The sequence below is a fragment of the Neltuma alba genome, unplaced genomic scaffold (genome assembly GCF_004799145.2).
Source record: "Neltuma alba isolate B1F8T4 unplaced genomic scaffold, ASM479914v2 tig00010720_pilon, whole genome shotgun sequence".
Classification (NCBI taxonomy): Eukaryota; Viridiplantae; Streptophyta; class Magnoliopsida; order Fabales; family Fabaceae; genus Neltuma; species Neltuma alba.
Genome location: NW_021635551.1, coordinates 128,241 through 139,434, shown reverse-complemented (window position 1 = coordinate 139,434; position 11,194 = coordinate 128,241). Strand labels below are relative to the sequence as shown.

The following is an 11,194-nucleotide window of genomic DNA, read 5'->3' as shown; positions in this document are numbered from 1 at the left end:
TCTTTTTAATAAAGTGAATGAGAGATTTATAATCTTACTAAATTCATTACATATAATAAATATTATTTGCTTTTTATTTTGATTTGCTGACTAACTAAAAATTGGCCAAATAATTACAACATGTCTTCTTTGAATAATTACTTTTTGTCAGTAATCAATACACTACAATTCAATGGAAGGAAATTTGTTTAATAATGTAAATCTAAATGATAATACATGTGGCAATAAGTAATAGGATTCAGTTTTTACACTAAAGGAAAAAAAAACAGATTTTGGGAATGATGGCTGAAGATAACAAGAGATATATGTGGTTGGTGGAGGTAGGAGATTAGGTTGTAATTTTTATTTATTTATTGTAAAGGTAATTTAGTCTTTTCATTATTTATAACTAATTATAAAATAAGAAAAATACAAATATTCCCACCAAATGTTACCTCATACCAAACCTAGTTTTTAAAACCACAATCCCACAATTTCTTTTAGGGATCTTTTGGTAATAAAAGGAAAATGCATCTCTTAAGCAGAGGTAAGCTTTTTCAATTAATCGAAAAAGGAGGCCTTAACTTAAGAGCCACCAGAATTGTCAATCAAGTATTGCCAGCTAAACAAGTTTGGCGAGTCATAGCAGCGGAGGCACCTCCCTTGTAAGCTTCTTCCCTCAAGGTAAAATATATAGATATCCATTCCCCTTCGGAGTAAACTTACGTCAAGTTGGTTAGGTCCAGTAGGTCCATAAAGCCAATCAGAGTGTGCCACCTGTATTAATTATCCATGTCAGCACTTAACCCAAAACCCACCGTTAGTCCTTCTGTTAAGCGTTTTTTTTTTTTAAAAAAGTAACTGGCGACAGAACAGAACCTAGGGTGCCTGAAGTTAGAGACGGCAAAGAGATAAAAAAACGGCGGCGACCATGAAGGACAGGATACGACGGCAATCATGACGGACAGGAATAACGGCCAAGGATGGTGATATAAGGAGCTGCAGTGTGATCGATTCTGGGTTGAGAGTTATATTTATGCACGATTCTCTTGTTTCAATTTTTGGGGCTTCTTTGATTTTGGTCAGAGCGTGATTCTAGGATTTTTTGAGGCTGCGATCAGTCAAGGAGAAGTGACAATAATGTGATCGGCAAGGTTAACTAGCGGCCAAGCGTGTGCAAAGGGATGTGCAAGAGAAGCAGCTGCGTATGTGAAGGACGGATGGACGGCGGTGTGATCGTCAAAGATGCATAACAAAGTTGCAGCAAACTGGGTACAGAAGTGGTCGCGTATGTGAAGAAAGGTTAGCAGTAGTGAATTAAAGGTCGTCACTTTCTTCTCGATATTTTCTGTTTTCATTCTTCTCTTTTGTAATCAATTAGATTAGTTTTTGTTGGTAGCATATTCTGTTATACACCTGTGGTATTATTTGTAATTGTTATCATGGATTTTCTTATTTGGCAGCAATAAGCTAGATAAATCTCAAATGTCCTGTTTATTAATCTTCAATCAAAGGCTTCTGTGTGCAATATTTAGACAATTAGCTTGTGTGGATGATATCTAAGTTTGATCTTGCTTGAGTCTCTGGGTTATATTCAATAAGAAGACATTCACATCATGCTGGTAGTTTATTTTTTGTCTCAAAACGTGTGATCTAGCTTGTATAATATAGTTTGGATACATGATCAATGGCGTGTTATAATTGATCTTTGAAGTTTGCCTTTTGGTTTCTTGGACTCATTGTCTTTGTTTACATGTGTCTATCAAATTCAAATGCTATTAGTTCAACAATCATCTAATTATTGTTCTTTTTGAATGATACTCTAGATTTAGTTCTTTGTAGGAAACATGCAACCTTATCAGTTTATTTTTCCTGCAACTTGGAAGCAGACATGTGTAGCAAATATATTATCTGAAAGTTACGGCCAAGCAAAACATGCAGAGATGACAAACAGGGGAAGGTGGTGGCTTCTCCTTTGATACATCTAACCAACAAACCAAATGCATCCATTGAAGATATAGGGAGTGCTGATAAAGTGATTGCTTCTCTAGGCCCTTTTGTCACTAGAAACACATTTAATCTAGATGAATTGCTCACAACTTCTGTAAAGTATAATTGTGTTATTATATTTTTATGGTTGAAATGTCACTTTTTTTTTTGTCTCTATGGAATGAATTGAAAGAGAGCCTTCATGGAGTCTCTTTAATTTTATGTATAATTTCTTTTAGGTTTTTATTTCATAGAATCTTAACTTGTCAAAGTATTTATTGTTGATACAATGTTGTTGAACAATTTATGTAATTAGGAATTGAAAACTCTCACTAGCACCAAGACCTTCAATATGCAACTCTATTGTTTGTTATTAACAGCTCCTCAGGTTGCCCCAAAAACACTCCTCACAACTTCTTTGATAGTCAAATAGCAAAACTTGATAAAAGAAGCATGTAGAAGGAAAAAACTAACTAAGCTTCATTGATCACACAACTATCAACTTAACAAACTACTAACTATGGCTTAGTCAAGCATGTAGAAGGGAAAAACTAATTTAGCTTCATTGATCACACACAGACCATTAGCTTAACAATACTACTAACCATGGCTTAGCTTCTTGTGTTTTTATTCATTTGTGGTATTTGTGATGGCATTGGACCATACTCTTGTATTGTATCTCGCAATTGGTATTATCTTGTTGAATAATAATAATAATAATACAAGGATTAATATTGAAATAGGAACTACTCTTTTATTATCATCAAAGAAACATAAATAATTAACAAAAGAAATATTTCCTCTCAATGTTGATCTCTACGATATCATTATTGTCAATGCTATAAAAATAAAAATAAAATTTATTGTCAATTATTCCAACGGATAGCCAATGTGCATTATCAAAAGAAACAAGAATTGTGGCTCTGAATCATTCCAAAGTTGCTTCTAGCCTTCTCAAGATATTTACCTTGCCAACCTGGGTCATATTAAAATGAAAAATATAAGAATTTGATAAAATTCAAAATTAATATGGATATACCTGTAAAAAAAAGTTGGATATGATTAAACAAACTTACCTATATCAATGGAGCTAACAAATTCATAGACTCATAGTCCAAATATCAATGTAATGTTGATGACGGCTTCTGAATATAAACATAAATAATGTTTCCTTTATTATAAATATAAACTAAAAAATTTAATTAGAGATGAAATACAAGTAACCTATAAATACCTCTTGGTGCCGTTTTCTCTTTGACTTCTTTTCTAAACAGCTTTTAGGACGACCTTTAACACGAGATACACCCTCTTTTTTTTTCAATCCTTTGGCTTGAAATGCATCTTTTTCACTGGTTGCAATAGTTTCACTAACATTTTGTTGGTTTGCAATGGAAGAACTTTTGCCTAATATTTTCTCAACTTCCACAACTAACTCTACAAACTTTTTTGCCAAAAAATTTGTAGCATCATCAGACTCAGCAGCCTTACTTGATATGTCAACTGCAATTCGGCATAAATCCTTGAAACGATTTGAGACATCTAACTTTGGATCTTCTTTGATTATACGTCCACTATTATCAATGACACATCCACTTCGAGCATGTTTGCTCCATCTCTTGAGAATATACCTTGAAGGAATAACTAGCTTATTCCACAAATTAAGTACTCGAAGAGCATGACAACATAAGATGCCAACAAATTCATATTTCTTACAACTGCATTCAACTGTTTCATCTTCTGAGTTAAATGTAACCTTGTGATCTCCCATATCGCCCATCACACATACTTTATATTCAAATATTTTTGAAACTTGGTTACATTCCTTGAAAAGTATGTTACATGATTTCTCATATTCCTTTTTAACACGAAGAAAGATAGCTCGTGTATAGCTTTCTCTTGCATTTTTCAACAAAAGAACATCTAAATTTAGTGGTGGCATCGCTTGACTCATTTCATAATTCTCTTCCAACTCCTTATATCTCATGTCTTCTATCAACCTCTCAAAATTTCTAAAGAAACCTAACACATTTAATGTAGGCTTCATATAACCTCTTAATCGACCATTGAAGCTTTCACTCAATTGGGTTATTGTAGCTCCTGCACAAAAGGCATGCCGACCATATACTGATGCCCATTTTTCTCTTTTTTCAAACAAATCTTGCAACCACTTATTTTGACGAAGGTCATACTTGTCAAGCATTGACTCCCATGCATTAAGAAAGTCATCCTCATACTCAAAATCACATATGCAACCTTTAAAGTCTGAAGCAAAAGAATCTGATTTCTTGTAAACATGATTAATATGCTTGCAAGCATTTTGTGAGAGATGCCAAGCACACAAACGATGATATGATTCAGGAAATACCTTCGCAATTGCTTTTGCCATCGCTGGATCTTGATCTGTAAATATTGTGGTTGGTTTCTTTCCGCACATAGCCTTCATAAAAGTTCTAAACAGCCACTCAAATGACTCGCTTGTCTCATCATATAATAGAGCAGCACCAAATGTTACAGTTTGCCGATGGTGATTGAATCCAACAAATGGTGCAAATGGTCTCAAGTGACGATTTGTACGATAAGTAGTATCAAAAGATACCATATCTCCAAAATAAAAATAATCTACAACCATTTTTGCATCAGCCCAAAAAATATTTGTGATTTGATTTTCAACATCAAGTTGAATTTCATAAAAAAATGATGGATTTTCATATTGCTTTGATTCAAAATAGTGAAGCAATGTATAAGCTTCCCCTTCCTTCATTTCTGCCATCCTCTTACTAGTCAAATGGTTGCTAATATCTTTAAGAGTGCACCCAACATTCTCGCGTCCTCCAACTTGTCGACTCAAGAATTCAAAAATTAATTTTTGTCGTATACCAGAATTGTTTGCTTGTTCAATTTGAGTTGCTTGAGCACTAGAAATCTTTCTTTGAGATGGCAATTTATGCTTACTTCTAGGGGTAGCTAGAGCATGATTATGTTCCTTCTCGAAAGATGTAACTAAATATTTTCCATTTGTTTGTCTATTAATAATCATTTGAGCTAGACAACCAGTTCTCAAATCTTTACGGGGTTTTTTTTCCTTCACAATCCTTCACTCTTTTAAATCCTTCTTTGAAACACACATATTTTCGACCTAAAATTGTCTTTTCATCTATCTTACATTTATTTACCCACTCTTTTCTGACACTAAATCCAATAAAACCAGCATATGCATTATAGAATCTATAAGCATGTTCTTCACTTTCAAATTCCATACCCACATATGGAGTTAAATCTGTTTCATTTACTTCATGTTCTGTGAAATATTCACATATAACAATAAATTAGATATTAGAAAATTAAAAAATAGCAAGATAAAAGAGAGAGAAAAACGTAAGGCACTTGAAGACAAAACCATATATAGTTGATTGAAAAGAACAAAAAAGCAATAAAAGAAAAATATATCAATGGCACTTACCCCCACTAGCCATGTGAGAATTCGATGAACTTCAGGTTGAGGAGAGGAGTGGTTCAATAGGCAATCAAAGAAATATGCGCACAGAGAGAATTGAATTTTGTAATGGAATAAATATATCCTAGACAATGAAAAGTTTTATAAGCAAGCAGAAAGCAATACATGAGAATAGGATTTTTTAGGCGATATTGCACCTGGGCACCGAAGAAGAGGATTCGTTTTAGAGGATCATGGTCGCCGCCGTTTTTTATTCTCTGTCTCTAACTTCGATCACCCTAGGTTCTGTTTTGTCGCCAATTACTTTTTTTAAAAAAAAACACTTAACAGGAGGACTAACGGTGGGTGTTGGGTTAAGTGCTGACATGGATAATTAATACAGGTGGCACACTCTGATTGGCTTTATGGACCTACTGGACCTAACCAACTTGACCTAAGTTTACTCCTTCCCCTTCTATTATTAAACTTCCATATAATTCCTCTTGGATTTAGAAGGGTATTGCAAACTATACTGATTTAATTGTCAGTAGATTAAAATGGAGAGTTGGTAATGGCTTGCTTATTCCAACAAAACACCACTTAAGGTGGCCCATATAGCGCGATCCTAACCACTAGATGAATACCTCTCTAGTGGCAGATCTCTTATTGCATGTCCCTTACTCTTGGAATCCAACTTCTTGGAACTCCACTTTGGTCAAATCTATTTATCCTCAGTATATTGCTAAGCAAATTCTTGAATTACCCATCTCTATTTTAAATCTTCCTGATAAACTTTCTTCAAATGGAAATTCATTTGGTCTTAGATGGTCAAAGATGGTGTTAAGCTTCCATGGTCTTCCTCAAACACTGCTATCGTAGCACCTGTAGAGTTTTGGAACCTTCTTTTGAAAATTAATCTGCCTTATAAATAGTTGCTTTTCATTTGGAAGCTTATGCATAAAGCTTTACCCTCAACTAACATTCTATAAAAGCACCACCTCAATACTTCAGGCTATGTATGTTTGGTTGTGACATGGATGAGACTTTAGAGCTTTTGTTCATCTCTTGCCCTTTTTCTAAAGCTCTCTGGTTTGGATGTTTTTCAATAAGATTCTTTACTTCTTCCTTTGAGGAATTCAAAAATTGGTTCATTTCTTCAATTATGGAGCTGAATAAGAAAGGTTTGAATTATCTCATTCATGGACTAATATGTTTACTTGATACTATCTGGAGGAAGAGGAACATTTTGCTTGATGGAGGGAAAAGAGATCATCCTATCATTGTGATTTAGGAAATCAAGAGCATTCTTTCCTTTATCGATTATGCTTTTGATAACTTTAGTTCCTCCTGCTTCTCCAGGCAATACCCCCTTGTGATTTTTCTTGCTTGAGCTCGAACAAAGATGGTTGGGATGTGCTACTTTTTAAATATAAAAAAATGAGGAAATATTATTGTCATGGTATCATTTGCTATGAGGGGACACCTTTTAAGGAATTCTTGTGGCAAAACCAATCATTTGCAGGGTCTGCTTTTCACAGCAAATGCTTACGAGTTGCTCTTCTATGGATCTATAACACCAACCAACATATTACTACAAACAAGCCCTTTGTATGAGTTTACTGTGTTGAGAAGAGATTTCTTTAGCTTCCTTCTAATGATGCCTCTGTTCTCAACATTACTTGGCAAGAAATACTTGCCCTTGTTCATAATTTCTCTTCCTTTAATATTGTTATTATCTCTAAACCTTGTTTTCTTATTTTTAATTCCGTCAACAAAGGAGTGTTAAGTATTTGTAACTTATAACTATTTTTACCATGAATATCATTTTGTCTTTGGTTTCCAAAAAAAAAAAACCACAATCCCACATCTGTTCCAACTCCCTCCCCTGAGTCCATTCCCAATCCATCAAAAATCAAACCCACGTATCAAATAGGGCCTAAAAAAAGATTAGAGAAAAAAAAAACAAGAAGAAGAATGAGAAGGAAAGAAGCAAAAAGAGGGAACAAGAAAGGAAAGAGAGGTGGGAAACAACTAGAAAAAAAAAATATTAGAGAGTAAAAGACGAAATGGCTCGTGATGCCATGTGACCAAAGGCGAGAGAGAGAAAAATGACTTGCTTTCCTTAATGACATAAATAAGATATATAAACACACACATAATGGTTCAGACATAATAACAAACTATCTATTTACATCTCAACTTAACAAAATGTTAGCTCTATCCTACACTTGTCAAAATACAATGGATAAAAAGGACCATTTATTCTATTACATGCCAAAAAAGGCACATAGCCTAAAAAATAAGCAGCACTGTTTTCATAGCCAGTACTACTCATAGCATAGTAAAATGAGTGAGGAGCTGGTATGGATAGGAAAATGACTCAGCTTGACTTTGATTTTTATTTATTATATATACTCCTATGGTCCTATTTATAAAGTAGAGAGAAAAGATATTTTTTAGTCGTATTTATAGGACACTGAGAGCAATTTTTATATGGATGTATAATTTTACCCTCTATTTATTATTGTGTAGACTTTGTTTATATAAGATACAATGTATATTAAATAGGGCTAAAATTAAAAAGTTGTTAAATTTTAAATGAGAATTAATGAAGTTTAAGATTTTTTTTAGTCCGTGTGAAACATGTTGAAAATGACTTATAAATAGAAACAGAGGAGTACACAGATTTTTAGCACCAGTGCTCAATAAAAACAACACAAAAATATATTGAGATCTAAATATACATTAAACGCAAGGAGATTCCATCAAAAGAGTGCTAAAACAGAGGGAAATCAAAAGGAATCCCTGCCCAAAGTATCCAAAAAACCATAACATGCCCTTTTATTTATAGGGAAAATTACACACAGGTCCCACAGAGGAGAATTAATTCAGCTAAAGTCCCTGGAAATCCCCAAATTCTTCTTAAATCCCCAGGGACCTGTGTGTAATAAATTGCAATTGTAAAAAGTCTGTTATGTCCTTATCGATTGGAAAAGAAAAAAAAAAGAGGGGAATGCCTTCTCTTGGTGCGTTGGGTGCTTTGTATGCATGAGAAGAAAAAGGTTAAAAAAGAAGGAACGGAGGTTTATAACAGATGCCATTTGTCTATTATTCCAGGCAAGCTGTGTTTTTTTTTTCATCTTCTTTGTAGGTGTCATCATTAAGAACATTATCTTCTTCGTACACAGCCATTGAAAATGCAATGTTGGTTTGAAAAGTTGATTTACTGTAGGTGTGTGGGTATTAAGGATGAAATGAACTCACTTGAACTATCAAGGGAAGCTCATTTTAATCATATATGGTCTTAATCATCTTAAGTGTGGTTTTGTTATGTGTGGTTAGGGTTATAAGGTGATGCTCTGTTTTTTAGTGATTAATGCTCTGTTTTTCTGGTAATTGACGCTGTGTTGCAGATGAAAATGAGAGATTTTTATTGTTATAAGCCCTGTGATGCGATTGTTAAATGTCTTGTTAATGGATACATCGAAGGTTGTTAATATAATTGTATGACTTGTTATTAACAAGTGATTCTGACAGGTTGATATGAAAGATGGCAACTTCAAGTGGGAAGTATTTGTTCTGTTATCTCCATATAGGGGGATAATTTATTAATAGTGTAGAAGGTGAAATGCAATATGTTGGAGGTTGTGTGAAAACAAGAATGATAAAGAAAGGCACACCAATCACTAAAAGACCCTTAGGGAAGCCAAAACAAAGAAGGATTGAATCTCAATTTCAAAATAAAAAACTTAACCACTGTGGAAGATGCCATAAGCTAAGCCACACTGTAAAGACTTGCCAGAACTCCAATTCAAGTTGAGCTTTGTTGGTGGCTTGTTTATATTTCTTTTTGTGAATGCTTATGACATAATTGTTTTGTAAATATCATAACCCACACCTCAAGTTGTCTGTCATTATCCACACATGCAACCTGTGTGCTTTTTTGAATGGGTTGTAAATTTGGTGTAGTTATATTGTACAGATATATCAAGTGGTAAATGGACATTTGGTTGTAATCTGATATAATATCATATCTGTATTTTGATGTACTTGTCAATATGCTGTAATGGACTTGTTATCAGATGCTGTGAAGGTTGTCATTAGTAGTCTGAATTATGTTACTAATATAAAGTGACAATTTCTCCTACTTGCAATGTTCAAGATTTCTTAACACATGATAGTTGAGTTAAAGTTGTAACATGATATCATTTGGTTATAATTTGATGCTATGTTGAGGCTGTGATATCCCACAGCGTGAGTTGTCAAAGGCACTGCCGAGGTTGTTAACCACTTCTCCTCAGGTTGTCAACAGCCGCCATTAAGGTTGTAAATGAATCTCTATAATAAAAATCTACTGTAATCCTATTGGGTTCAGTTACAGCTGCTAATGACTTCAAAATGCCTCACATTATATTGTTAAGGTCGTTATATGTGCTGATAATACAATTTTTTTAAAAGCTGTGGTATCCGATAGAGTGAGTTGTCAGGGGCACTGTTGAGGTTGTTAACGACTTCTCCTCAGGTTGTCAACCACTTCCATTGAGGTTATAAATGAATATCTATAATAAAAATGTGCTGTAATCTTGCTGGGTTTACTTAAAGCTGTTAATGACTTCAAAATGCCTCCCATTATATTGTTAAGTTCATCATATGTGCTGATAATATAGTTTTTTAAGAAGCTGTGGCATCCCATATAATGAATTGTCAGGGGCACTACACTGCTAAGGTTGTTAAGCACTTCCCCTCAGGTTGTCAATAGACGCCGTTGAGGTTGTAAATGGATCTGACAGAGAGGACTGTGATATATACCTATCATGTCATCATGGTTAGCATTTGTTTATCCACTTTTATTAAGTCTTCATTTCTAGACATGATTCGGGTTTGGAATAAGAAATTTTGTGGTTATCAAAACACATGAATGCCATTATAACAACTTCATAACTAGGAAACGATGCCAATCATATTAACATAACTTAACATTCAGCAATCATTATATGGTCAAATAAAAAAAAACAAAATCTGAACTTTGTTTTTAGCTGTCATTATACTGTCAAATGAAAAAGTAAAATGTGATATTTACATTCAGCTGTCATTATGCTGTCAAATGAAAAAACTAAATACAATATATGATGGTTGTTTGTTTCTTCCTCTTGCTTTGGGAGTTTCCTCATAGCAAAGACAACACTTGATCACTATGCAGGTTGTTCCTATGAGTTACAACCCACCACAAGCATCCAACCTTCAAGTCATGTCACTTCCTTGTCAATTTTGTTGTTTTTGTCAAATAGTGCTAGCTTCACTCTACAAAGAATTTAGTAGAAACAATCTCTCTGCAAAAACAAAAAAAACAAAAAAAAGGAACAACTTTGATAGTAGTGAATGACAAGTAATCAGCAGGCATTAACAACCTTGACAGTAGTGAATGACAAGTAATCAACAGGCATTAACAACCTTAACAGTAGTGAATGATAAGTAATCAGCAGGCATTAACAACCTTAACAGTAATGAATGATAAGTAATCAACAGGCATTAATTGAAAGTTTATCAAAACCAATTCTTTTTAGCGTTTTCATCATATCATATGTGTTAAGAAATCATTGACCACTGCAAGTAGGAGAAATTGTCATTTTATATCAGTAACATAATTTAGACTGCTAATGACAACCTCCACAGCGTCTGATAACAAGTCCATTACAACCTATTAACATGTACATCAAAATACAGATATGATATTATATCATATTAGAACCAGATGTCATTTACCACTTGATATATATGTACAATGGAACTACA

General features: G+C 33.8%; 1 protein-coding gene and 1 long non-coding RNA gene across 4 annotated transcripts; one reads left to right on the top strand and one right to left on the bottom strand.

Moving 5' to 3' along the window:
* Window positions 1–1,200: 1,200 nt before the first annotated feature.
* Window positions 1,201–2,303, top strand: LOC114758519 (uncharacterized). Of its 3 annotated transcripts, none has more exons than XR_003741814.1 (2): window positions 1,201–1,281; window positions 1,812–2,303. It is a non-coding gene; the product is annotated as an uncharacterized LOC114758519 (long non-coding RNA). The 3 variants fall into 3 exon arrangements; XR_003741816.1 differs by having other exon boundaries at window positions 1,806–2,303; XR_003741815.1 differs by having other exon boundaries at window positions 1,221–1,302.
* A 486-nt stretch (window positions 2,304–2,789) lies between these two features.
* On the bottom strand, window positions 2,790–4,988 carry LOC114758511 (protein FAR1-RELATED SEQUENCE 5-like). Its single transcript, XM_028947561.1, has 3 exons — window positions 3,203–4,988; window positions 3,045–3,113; window positions 2,790–2,944 (listed from the first exon to the last, which is right to left on the bottom strand). Exons 1-2 carry the CDS (start codon window positions 4,736–4,738, stop codon window positions 3,090–3,092), a joined length of 1,560 nt encoding a protein of 519 aa, XP_028803394.1. The 5' UTR covers window positions 4,739–4,988; the 3' UTR covers window positions 2,790–2,944; window positions 3,045–3,089.
* Window positions 4,989–11,194: the final 6,206 nt, after the last annotated feature.